General features: G+C 35.9%; 1 protein-coding gene across 1 annotated transcript; it reads right to left on the reverse strand.

Moving 5' to 3' along the window:
• Positions 1–5,026: 5,026 nt before the first annotated feature.
• LOC128239302 (uncharacterized) lies at positions 5,027–12,534 on the reverse strand. Its single transcript, XM_052955894.1, has 7 exons — positions 10,308–12,534; positions 9,328–9,444; positions 8,760–8,888; positions 7,737–7,862; positions 7,263–7,376; positions 6,879–6,949; positions 5,027–6,690 (listed from the first exon to the last, which is right to left on the reverse strand). Exons 1-7 carry the CDS (start codon positions 11,002–11,004, stop codon positions 6,046–6,048), a joined length of 1,899 nt encoding a protein of 632 aa, XP_052811854.1. The 5' UTR covers positions 11,005–12,534; the 3' UTR covers positions 5,027–6,045.
• Positions 12,535–13,123: the final 589 nt, after the last annotated feature.

Here is a 13,123-nt window from a genome sequence, read left to right on the forward strand (position 1 = left end):
GTCAATCTGCAATGTCACATGTGTAATATAGTTACGATATAGATATACAAGATGAAAATGAGCACCCAAACCCCCGTTCTAAAGGGTATAATATAACAGAACGAGTTAAAGAAAGCTGTTAACCCGGCTTATTCAGTAGCTTACCATTCAATGCAGCCTCGAGGAGGCGTGGCTCTCTCAGTTGGGCCTCGGTTAACGTCATTCCGTGCTTCAGGGCATTTGTCCGTGCTATCAGGACGCCTTCCTCTGAGTCCGAGTCTGAAAAGAGAATCTGTACGTATAATGTACAACTTCCAATTACATAATTAATGTAGAAGAGGATGACATTTGAAAACCATACAGTATTTATTACCAGAAGCTTTTTTGAATTTGATTATGCTGGTGAAAAGGATTGTTAACGATGAGGGAGAGGGGGGCGACGACGATTGCGATAAAGGATGATTGCAATGATCAGTTACATAAAGATAACGAAGATGACGAAGATGCTAATCGATGAGGATGAGGGAATTTGCGGATGTGATAGTGCAGTTCATCAGACGGTGGTGAGGACGACCGAGGCTGTACAAACAATAGTATCCATAGTCGTAGCCAATACATGTAGTCAATACTGGCCATAATTTAAACTTATAACAACAGCTTTACCTGTTGGAGCGAGCACACTTTCCCTCACGACACCATGGAGCTCGAACGTCCGGTCCTCGTGATTTCTCATCATCAAGTTAAGGCCAAGAAGTTTCTTCACAAAAAGTTTCACCCGGCTTGCATTCGAATCTAAAAAAAAATAGGTTTCATAAAGAGATCAGAAGACGTATTGGTATTATGAAGCCTGTATCATGAAATTAATATGCATGTATTGCGTGACCTTTATTTACAAAACAACAAGGGTATATTAAGTTGCAATGTGCATTACGAAGTACACACATACATGACTGTTTATCTGTAAATTGTCAGTGAGCGTATACCCGCCGTCATTTCTGCTTTATGATATATAATATAATCTCCTTTTATGAGGCATTGAATCGAACAATCCACCAGTTTCGATATTAAATAAGGAATGTAGGCTGTCAAACATGATAGATTATATTCATCCTTTTGGTAGTTTTATTACCCAAGGAGCTGTATTCATGTATTGATGCTGTAAATATATATACAGTTTACATAATGCAGAACATAAATTGAAACGATAAGGTAACGTATTTAGTAAATGTAAATAAGGCTTCATTTTGATTTTTTAACACAAATAACATAAGCTCATATGGAAATATAATGAACATGTTTCCCATTTCCTTTTTATGACTTACTAAATTGTGTGTTCAATTGTTGTGATAGGTGGCAATAATAAAAAAAGCACAAACTAAACTACTACTTAAATATCCAGAGTTGATGTTTAAGTCTGATTATAACTTACAAATGGGAATCATGTTTATAATCAACCACAAAATATTAAGTATTTATAAAACTTTTATCAGGAGAAAACAGAAGGAATTCACTCAACAATTTACAATCATTAATATATCACTACTGATAATCTCCCATTACATTACATATATATATATATATATATATATATATATATATATATATATATATATATATATATATATATATATATATATATATATATATATTATGCACAATGTTATTGATAAACTAAAAGATCGCGTTGTAATTTTATTTAGCAGTTAAACTTAATGACTTAAGTCTTTGGAATCTTAATTATGTTTGCAATGATATACTTCACTGACAATCAATTAAAAGTTAGATAAAAAAATCAAGCTAAATCATTATATTTACTTAATGGTATAGTTAAAAAAAATGAAACTCGTCTGTTTCTCTTTTTACCAGCTGCTTGAATTTTACACTGAACTATTCTGAAGAAAATAAAAGACTGAAATAATGATATATTTAGAAAATGTTTTTGAATATTTAAGTTAAATGTTATATTTAAAAATGTCTGTCATCACATAAAGAACTCTTATTAATAGATTATTGTTCAATTGTATGCATGGCTGTTGTCGGTTGTAAAATACATTTTGAAAAACTTACCCATTTTTAAATGGTTAAGATATCATAATTAGTCTGGATGTCAGTGTTGATCGAGGTACAATAACGTGAAAAAAAAATCTTTATTGGCATTACAAAATCACTGGGGCTATAGGTGTATGTTTTGAGAGAAACGTCTTTGACGAGAAACAATATGAACATTTGTGAATATTGCCATTCAGTCACAGTAAATGTATGTCGATTTATGTAATTTCACCCTGTTCGTTTATTAAATCACACGATACAAATACAATGGATGCGTATAAAAGCAGTTAAGAGTAAAGTTACCCATTCGCTCTGGACTGAGGCACTGCAGGCGACAGAAAATCATGAGTTCGACCATTTCCCGCGGCTCCAATAAATAATCGTCTTCTAAGAGAAACACACCCGTAACATTCATATAATTCACATCGAATGCAAATGTAATTGCATATCTTACAACCGAGTCGTAGGATTATGCCGCCCCGACAGAAACTCATGAGCTCTAGCAGTTCCTTCTTACAGCCGTCCGCATTAATGGCAAAACAGGAATTTACAATAACTCGGCTGGCGGTCAGTTATCGAAACTGAAGCACCTCCGCCGACTGATCTCGATCAGTTCCCGGGATTCTAACCAGGAGTAGCGCAGTTGTAAGATGGATTTAAAATCCTAATTTATTTTTTGTTAAGCTGTTTGTTTTAAAGTAAAATGAGACATTTCACGTATTCGATTAAGATCGTTTAGAACGTTCTGGATATACGGAAACGATTAAACTTTTTTTACAGCAGGGACATTAAAACTTCGGACAGTAAAATAACAAATTGATATTATCCACTGTGTTGAAATTTTAGCGCCCAGATGGTCGGGACACAATTTCAAGTCATTTCCGAAATGACGATACGTTTGCATACGATTGTGCTTGCTTTTCTGATTATTATTACAAATACACGGTCATTTTAAGCTCTTTTTAGGAATATATGAATATATTATTTCACTGTTTCAAACTGTATAAATCTATAAATCCCCGCATATCCATCAATCAATTTATCTTGCGCTTGTGTTCTAAAATACATGTAGAGTACCATAACTCTTTATTCACTAAATGCAACAGATGCGGTGCATCGTTAAAATTGGATAATGAACCTTGCTTTTTATTTATTAGCCCTAGATGTATCTAAAAACTTCGATTTTGCGTCTGTTGGAAAGCAAGGAAATACCCATGTTATTCTAAGCATCTATATTTTGTCGCATCAAATGTTGACTCTTAATCTCACATTTGCTTTTCATGTATTGGAATGTTTGTATGCATTTAATGTTTATATTTCCCCCCAGAATATTTGTTTTATTCAGTCCGATCTTTCATCGTCGTGAAATTCAGTGTTGTGAAAATTGCAAAATCGAGTTCCACTGGAAACTCCATCTGATCCTGTCTGGCATTCCTGGTCATGAAAGACCAACAATGGCCGGAAAGCAATAGACCTGTACAAAATGACCAACCTCGCCATATAATTGCACCGGCATGGTATCGATGAGAGCAAGTATCATAGGGTTCGAAAGCGATTAAGTTACTTAGTTAATTGGGCATTATGGCATTGTTTTTAGTTTGTTTATCAGATTTATTCTGTAAAAGTTAAATGAATAGTTTGCACAAATAACGAACACATATATCAACGTACCAGCTGTAATGGCGATTTGCGGCCGACCCTTGCACAGTCTCGCAATCCCCTCTAGAAAGTCGTTATGCATCTCGCGATTCTCTAGTTTGCATTCCTTGTAGTAGTTGTTCGTCAATATTTAAAGAACTCACAGACGCGTTGATCATTAAGATTTGCATATATTTCTGACCCATGACATTTGGAGAAAGTCAAATTTAAAGTCATGATACAGAAGCTTTCTTTTGCAGCCATCGTCACTCTGTATCCGTCCAAATAGTTCTTTAAATAATATACATGAACATTGTATTACAACTACATATAGCGCTTGCAAGATTCATTTAAAGTGATTGGCTTCTACAGACAATACAGATAACATGTCAGGTTGTAGTTTAACTAGGAAGAAAAGACACAACCTTTGAAATATTAATTTTGTGAAAAAAGCAACACAAAAAGGCAGATTCTAAAAAAACACAACAGTTCTAGCAATGAGACTTAAATCTTTTTGTGACGCCTGTGCTAAAATACAAATAAAGAAAGGTACTTTCAACAGTCCATGAACAAAACAATGGGGGATTAAATCTGATTTATGAATTTGTTCCTTAAAGTGTGAACTGGCCAGATTTTCACCTCCTCTTTTGATACAGAAAAGAAAATGCAGGACCTATAGATCAATATTTAAACAAATTTAAAACAATTCCCAAGCATTGATTTTATTAGTATTCGACTTGCACGCGGCTTAATTGAGTCTTCTAAAATGAGCAGCAGCCTCATTTCTCTTTTAAATGTCCATGATATTTTTTATGTAGTTCACACTCTAATTCAGGCGATATATAGTGAAGGCCACTAAGCCTATTTCTTAGCACTACTTCCGAAAGTGAAATTAAGGTAGTCAATCCTATTGTCATCCCTAAGCATGGAAACCTTCCAGTCGGACATATTTTCTTTGCGTCCGCTTTTACCTTCGTTCAGAATGAGACTCTAATGGACACACTCATCACAGCCTGCATCCTTCTGCCGAAGTTAAAGTATTTGTCTTACGCTAAATGAACTTGAAAAAGTGATACCAACACTTCCCAAAAACAATATTGGCTGAAATTCACACACTAAAGGCTGTTGAGTTTAGCTATGGACTTGTCTTAAAGGTGATTTTTGTGATATTTTAAATATGTTAAACACTAACGTGGAAGCGGCATGTCCCGCAAGCGATTTGCCTTCAAACTTCGCAATGCCACAACAATCATACGAATTGCATTAAATGTTTATACAACTGTGATATTGGCAATTTTAACAGTTTACTGTTCGAATACTGCTGTGTAAATCACACAAATCTAGATAAAACCAGCGTTCATCTGTTATCTGTCATTTATTATATAATTAACATTTAATGGCATATGTACATGATTGCAAAAACACATATGTATAGTATGAAAATGATGAGAAGCTGCCATATCCAATACGTGCATGTAACACTGTTCTACTGCAATAGAACTCTCTTAACTAGGGATGACAATGTTTGTCCTTTTTGTTTTATTTTTTAATGATATGAACTCATCACACTACAAATATATCATAAATAACATACATACTTATGTGAAAAACTACAGAAACAAGCTTAAAGGCAAAAAGTTTAAACATAAACCGGTTTAATGGCACTGGGTAAACGCCAAGGACATAGAACACAAAAACAAAACATGTCAAAAAACATCACGTCATGAAATCAGCATTTGAGCAACACTCACTGATAATAAATGATAAGAGTATAATCGTACATGAATGACAATGGGTCGATTATTAGGAACCTTTTTTAAGTTAACAGCGTTATAAACGACAATCGGCCAATTGAGTATTAAATGTACAATACACATTATTTCGACATTTAAAAGTTCGTTCAACATTGAGACCTCATCAAGTAAATATAGTATAAGGGGAAAGGATGCAATGGAATTGTTCCACCTCATACTAAAATTGATATGAAAATTAGCTTCAAGTCGTATAGATAACGACGTGGTTTCCCGTTTCTTCATAAAACATCCCACCGCCAAGTTATGATTGAAAAATAAACGCCAAAATCAGCAAGAAAGAATGGACTGCCCTGAATCCGATTGGAGATCACCATACATATTACATATATTTACAAAAAAATCTTCATAAAATGACATAATGACAAATCATTAACACAGAAATATATTTGATTAACAATTTTTTTCACAAATGAATAGTAATTAAGAAATACAATTTAAACACGTTTTAGATTATATTCAGGTGGTAGTTAACATCGCTGCTAGATGCAAACACCCCGAGCACAGGCAGTGCTGGAAATGAACGTCTTGCAGGTATGATTAATCAGTTATCCCATCCAATTGTGTCTCAATGACGGTCTTTGATCCATAACTTTTGGCGGGGAATTCGATCAACGTCCTTGTCCGGGGAAAGAGCGGTCGGCCCGATTCGGGAGTCAATAGAGGTAATTTCCGGCCGCACTACGGCGACACATGATGTTGTGGGTAAGGGACACACTTGGCTCAGAGGTGGAGCGCGTGCATAACACTCGTAAGGAGGGGGAGGATATAGCCCCGTCGCTACGTCAGCCGGCTTTCCAAGGTGAAGCGCATGCACAGGTCGCATGGGATCCATGGTCTGGTAGGAAGGTGGCTGCAAAGAGCAGTCGGCGAGTGACCCAGCTCCCGCCTGATTAGAACTAGATGAATTAAAAAAAGGAGCAACTTTGTCGTCAGCAGAAATTGTTCGTCTACTATCGTATTCTAAATCTTCAAGAGTGTTCGTATCAAGTGATTGATCATGCTCATCTAGAACAGAGGATTTTTCCTGCCTTTGGGAAACAACTTCCTCTCGCCCCTCCGAAGTTGCCCTTCTGCATGTGGTCTCCACGAGAGCGAGTTTCCCCCAGCCGTTGTCCGCGTATCGTTGTTGCGCCTTTTCCTCATGCTCCTTGGCCTCGCGCGCATAAATAGTCGAGCAGTCGTCCCTCTCTCCGCCAACCACCTCAACGTCCTGTCAGTACAGATATTCAAGTTAAAGATATGACCTTGAATATTTGGGTTATCATAGTCGGGATTGAGCTTTCCATTGAACAGCTATGTGTGTGTTTAAAAGGTATCAGTATATTATTAATTAGTACAACAAATGTATATAAAACGCCTGATACGTAACTAGCTTACGTGAAAATGTATATTATATACCTTTTTGTTCAAGTCTACAGGGAGGCTGGCCTTTGTTTTTTTGAGTGTAGAATCGTTATAGTTTCCTGTAGCTACAAACAGAAATGAAATCACATTTTAATCGTAGAATGCAACACCCATTCGATACCAGAACATTAAACAAATGTAACAATTTATACGTGTTTCTTTTATGCGTCCTGCTACAGTAGAGACAATCATGTGTATTATATAACATGTTACCTCATTAACGCTCATCGTCAAATCTGCAGTGTCACATGTGTAATATAGTTACCATATAGATATATATACAAGATGAAAATGATCACCCACACCCCCGTTCTAAAGGGTATAATATAACACAACGGGATTGAGAAAGCTGTAGCCCCGGCCAATACAATTTCTTACGCTTCAATGCAGCCTCGAGGAGGCGTGGGTCTCTCAGCTGGGCATCGGTTAACTTCATTCCGAGCGTCATGGCATTTGTCCGTGCTATCAGGACGCCCTCATCTGAGTCCGATTCTGAAAGGAGAATCATGTACAACTTACAATTACATAATGAATGTAGAAGAGGATGACATTTGAAAAACATACAGTATTTATTACTATATATTTTTTTTAAATTTGATTAAGCCGGTGAAAAGAACGGTTAACGATGAGGAAGGGGGACGACGACGATTGCGATAAAGGATGATTGCGATTATCAGTTACATAAAGTTAACGAAAATGACGCAGATGTTTATCGATAAGGAGGATGCAACTGGCGGATATGGTGGTGGTGGGGATCACACGGGGTCGGTGATGACCGAGACTGTATAAACAATAATGTCAATAGTTGTAGCTAACAGTGGCCATATTTTAACTTATAACATATTGCTTCACCTGTTGGAGCGAGCACATTTTCCCTCACAACACCATGGAGCTCGAACGTCTGGTCCTCGGGATGTCTCTTCATCAAGTTATAGTCAAAAAGTTTCTTTACAAAAAGTTTCACCCTTGCATTCGAATCTAAAAGAAAAGTAGGTTTCATAAAGAGATTAGAAGACGTATTGGTATTATGAACTTATTCTGTATCATGAAATGAAATGCATGTTTTGTGTTACCTTTATTTACAACACCACAAGGGTATATTAAGTTGCAATGTGCATTACGAAGTACACACATACATGACTGTTTATCTGTAAATTGTCAGTGAGCGTATACCAGCCGTCATTAGATACGTTTGGATATAATACGATCTCCTTTTTATAAGGCATTGAGTCGAACAGTCTACCAGTTTCGATATTAAAGCTGCACTCTCACAGATTGAACGTTTTGACTTTTTTATTTTTTGACTTGGAAAGATTTGAATTAAAACCATGAAAACAAATACCTATTCAAATAACCCTCCCTGTGTAATCGACACAACATTACTTTTTACGACATAGATATAAAGGTAGTGACGCATTCGGAACTCCTCGACCATTTAAATCGAAAACAACCTCGGATGTACTATGCCGGTACATCAGTTGAAGAAGTTCGTTTTTTAAATTATATAATTAATTAAATGTAGTGTTTAGTGTTGCATTTATTGATCTAAGTTTAAATTGATTGCCAGTGAAGTGTATTATTGCCAACATAATTAAGATTCCCAAAAGTAAAGTCATCAAGTTAATGACTTAACTCTTTGGAATCGTAATTATGTTTGCAATAATATACTTCACTCACAATGAATTTAAAGTAAGATAAAAAAAAAAGCTAAATCACTACATTTTAATGGTATAATTAAAAAAAAATACGAACTACTTCTTCATACATACTGACCCACATCCTATGTTGTTTTCGATAAAAATGGCCGTGGAGTTCCGGATGGGTGATTTCGATGATGTGCAAGGGACTCCTGTTGGTAAAAGCGAACAGTGTTACCGTTTTCTCTGTTGAGAATGGCAAAGGTTGAATCTTCGGCGGTGGTTGCTTCCGGCCCAAAACGGGACAACCGCTTAAATCTCGTCTGTTTCTCTTCATCCAGCTGCTTAAAATTCTCAGTGAAGTGTTCTGAAGAAAATAAACTGAAATAAAATATATTTAGAAAATGTTTTTGGATAGCTTAGTTAAATGTTGTTTTTAAAAATGTCTATTATCATATAAAGAATTTTTATTAGTAGATGATTGTTGAATTGTAAGCATGGCTATTGTCAGTTGAAAACGATATTTTGAAATACCTGCCTATTTGTTTTAAATGGTTTAGATATCATGTTGATCGAGGTACAATAACGAGACAAAACAAATCTTTATTGGCACAGCATAATCACAGGGGCTATATATCTGTATTTTTCGAGAAAAACCTCTGTGGCGAGAATAAGATATAAACTATAGTGTACATTGCCATTCATACACAGTAAATGAATGTCGTTTTTGTATTTTCAACCTGTTCGTTTAATCACACGAAACAAATACAATGAATGCGCATAAAATCAGTTAAGAATATGATTACCCATTCGCTCGCCAGGTGGACAGTTAAAGGGACTGAGGACATCCCGGCGACAGGAAATCATGAGTTCGAGCAGTTCCCGCGGCTTAAAAAAATAGTTGTCTTCTACGAGTAGCACACCTGTAACATTTATATAGAACACAGCGAAAGCAAATGCAATATATCTTACAACCGAGTTCTAGGGTCATGCTGCCCCCGACAGAAAATCATGAGCTCCAGCAGTTCTTTCTTATAGCCGTCCGCATTCATCAGTGTTGCGTATCTATACCACGTGATAAATTGCGTCATAAATGCTACGTCGGAAGGCAACATTTTGCTTCGAATAAACACTTAACTAAAAACAAACATAACACTATTTCTTCACCATTTTTAATAAAAATAACACTGTCTACGCCGCTTACGAAGCCCAGCCTTTTACCAGAGATTGATTAAGAGTTTAGTTTCTTAAATCACTTCGACAAATCTTTTCACAATTTTGCGTCATGTGGAAAGCAAGGGTAATACCCCTTGTATTCCAAGCATCAATATACATCTATATTTGTCACACCAAATGTTAAGTCTTAATCTCACATTTGCTTTTCATGCATTGGAATGTTTGAGATGTATGCATTTAAGTTTTTATTTTTCCCTAGAATATTTGTTTTATTCAGTCCGATCTTTCATCGTCGTGAAATTCAGTGTTGTGAACATTGCGAAATCGAGTTTCACTGGAATCTCTGTCTGATCCTGCCTGGCATTCCTGGTCATGAAAGACCAACAATGGCCGGAAAACAATAGACCTGTACAAAATGACCAACCTCGTCATATTATTGCACCGATATGGAATCGATGAGACCAAGTATTATAGTGTTCGAAAGCGATTAAGTTACTTAGTTTATTGGGCATACAATGTAATGCAATTGTTTTTAGCTCGTTTATCAGATTGATGCTGTAAAAACTAAATGAACAGTTTGCACAGATAACGAACAAAAATATGAACGTACCAGCTGTAATGGCGATTTGCGGCCGACCTTCGCACAGTCTCGCAACCCCCTCTAGATAGTCGTTGTGCATCTCGCGATCCTCTAGTTTGCAGTCCTTGTAGTAGTTGTTTGTCACTTCGTGGAGCAGGCACATGACGGCGTCATCCCCTAGCGGGCGTACCTCATGATCTTTTACAGTCAGCTGTGTGATTTTTAACTTAATGGATGTTGTCAGCACGATTTGCAATCTAGAACACTTGCTGAGAGACATATTCAAAAAGTCGAGAAAGTTGTCTTTTAGAGGTGATTTCATAAAGGGGTCCACCTTATCGAGAAATAACAGCACGTTCTCATCTTGCTCGTCCACAACATCTATGAACCATTCTTTAAATAACTCACACACATGTTGTTTTAGAGTGTTTTCAAGGGCTTTAAAGTCTATTTCAAATGAATTGCACATTTGTTTTACCCATGACCTTTGAAAAATTTTACTGTTAACGTCAAGTTTAAAATCTTGATACAAAAGCTTTCTCTTGCACCCATCGTCAGTCGGTATCTGTCGTAACAGTTCTTTAAGAACCCTGGACTTTCCAACCTTTTCGTGTCCGTATATCTGGATTAATCTATACCCTGCCTTCAGCTTGGTATAGCTTACTAAACTCTTTAAATCATCCTCACGACCTTCAAGCGTACAAGATGAAGGCGTCACATTCCCCATCTTTATAGCTTATCACGACTGTAACTTGTCGACAGGTTAAACGAAGTAGTTACCATGGCAATTCAGAAGCATTGCAAAACGAATACTTTATCGCATAGCAAATTCCGGACCTCTGCATTCACTGAAATTAAATTTCCGTTCTACCCGGCACTTTAATAAACTGTATTGTTCGAATATGAATGGCAATCAGTAAACGAATAAAACGTTCGTAAATCATGATCCTCCTCTTTTATATACAAGGCCATCTTTCTTTGTCACATTATCATGTGATTAAAAAATAACTTGCCACCCTCACATGGCTATTTCACTGCCTAAAACACTTTAAACTCACTTCATATTAAGTATCATTTACACAATAAAACAACATATACAGCGCTACCATTTGTCCCATGGCATGTCGAGCAAATCCTGATTTTGTCTAGAGGGCCAAGCCCAAGTCACAAGACCGATTTGTGCTTCCTTGTATTCCCGAGTCTGAATCATCCATACAAATAGCTCAGCTACTCTTTTGCAGGGTTGCCCCAAACAAGGTTTATCAATGCTTCTTATTGAATCAGAATGAAGGTGTCATTTAACATCGCTTGCCAGGACATGTTCACATCCATTGATCCTTTGAAAAATATCACTGAAATGTAACTCCTAGTTACTCCTGGTAGTTTAACATAGAATATGATAACGATATTCTCACCTTACATACCTGGGTGATGTTTACATGCATATGCACTCGAGCAACCAGGAATTGAATTAAATTCACCATTAAATGGAAAAATTAATCATTCCCATATTAGTACGAATACAAATATGTCAAAATAGCCAAAAGCGTGGGATCCTAACTTAGAGACTGCACGTGTATAAAGTTAAATCATTTATAAAATATATCATTGATATGACATAAGATCAGGCGAATCACTATCCGTTTGTTTAATATGGTCGAATCCGTCGATTAATAAAAGCACAACTTCTGAAGCAAATCCAAACACTGTCACAGTATAATCATGTACTTGGTCATCAATGGTGTTTGCAGCGCAAAACCCAACTCTATTTATAGATGTACGTAATAGCTCAGTTTGTACAGCGCTCGAGTGCGAATAATGCTTATTGTTTCACTGTCACCCATTTAGACAAAGTTTATGATCAAACAGATAATTAACTTCAAAAAATGTCAACGTTACACTTGCGTTGAGTAAAAAAATGTAATCCGTTTAGTTGTCTATTCACCTCATGTATTTTCCTTTGTGAAAATTTCATGGGAGTTTCTCAAATGTATTTTAAGAATTTTAAATATGAAGTAACACTAAATGACGCATGTTCTATATTTTGTATCAATGCCAATTCAAACCAGTACAAGGCAATGCCATTGATTAATTTGCACCAAAACTAACAACGTAATGCATGGTATGTGCTATTAAAAATAAATCAAAACACAAGTTTTTAAAGCTGCACTTCCAAATAAGATTTACCGCAATTAATACAATTGTTTTAATACACCACAATGGAAGAATACATGTTGAAAAAAATAGTTCTTATGAAGCATATCCTGTTTAATTTGAAAGGAAGGTTCTCCAAACACCATATTTCTACCTTATGAGACAATAGAAGATAGCATTAAATCTTTTAGCATTCACCAATCATTTAATATTTTGGCGTTTTTAGCTATTAAATACTCAGTTACAATCTTGTTATCATTATTAAAATTAAAATTTTCCATTAATGTATTATGAAGTTAGTAGTTAAAGGTTATCACTCAAAATTTATGTTTGTTATGCATTCGTATATATTGATATTGGATAAGAGTGTCACTTTAACAATTCTTAACAATAAACCATTAAAAAAGTTCAAGAACATTCAAGTGCTTCCTACTGCTTATTGTAATCTTATCTACCACTTAAACAGCTTAGTGGACACTATTATAACAGCTATAGTTTGCGCAAAGAAACATTTGGAAAACACATAACTGTATACAATAATACACATGTAAAACATTCAATACTGATAGAGCTTGCAAGACTCATTCAAAGTGATTGGATCCTACAGACAATGCAGGTATTTATACTGATCAGTGGCGATAAACGTCCTGTGACATGCCAGGTTGAAGTTTCACCATCAGGAAGGAAACCCA

The sequence above is a fragment of the Mya arenaria genome, chromosome 6 (assembly GCF_026914265.1).
Source record: "Mya arenaria isolate MELC-2E11 chromosome 6, ASM2691426v1".
Taxonomy (NCBI): Eukaryota; Metazoa; Mollusca; class Bivalvia; order Myida; family Myidae; genus Mya; species Mya arenaria.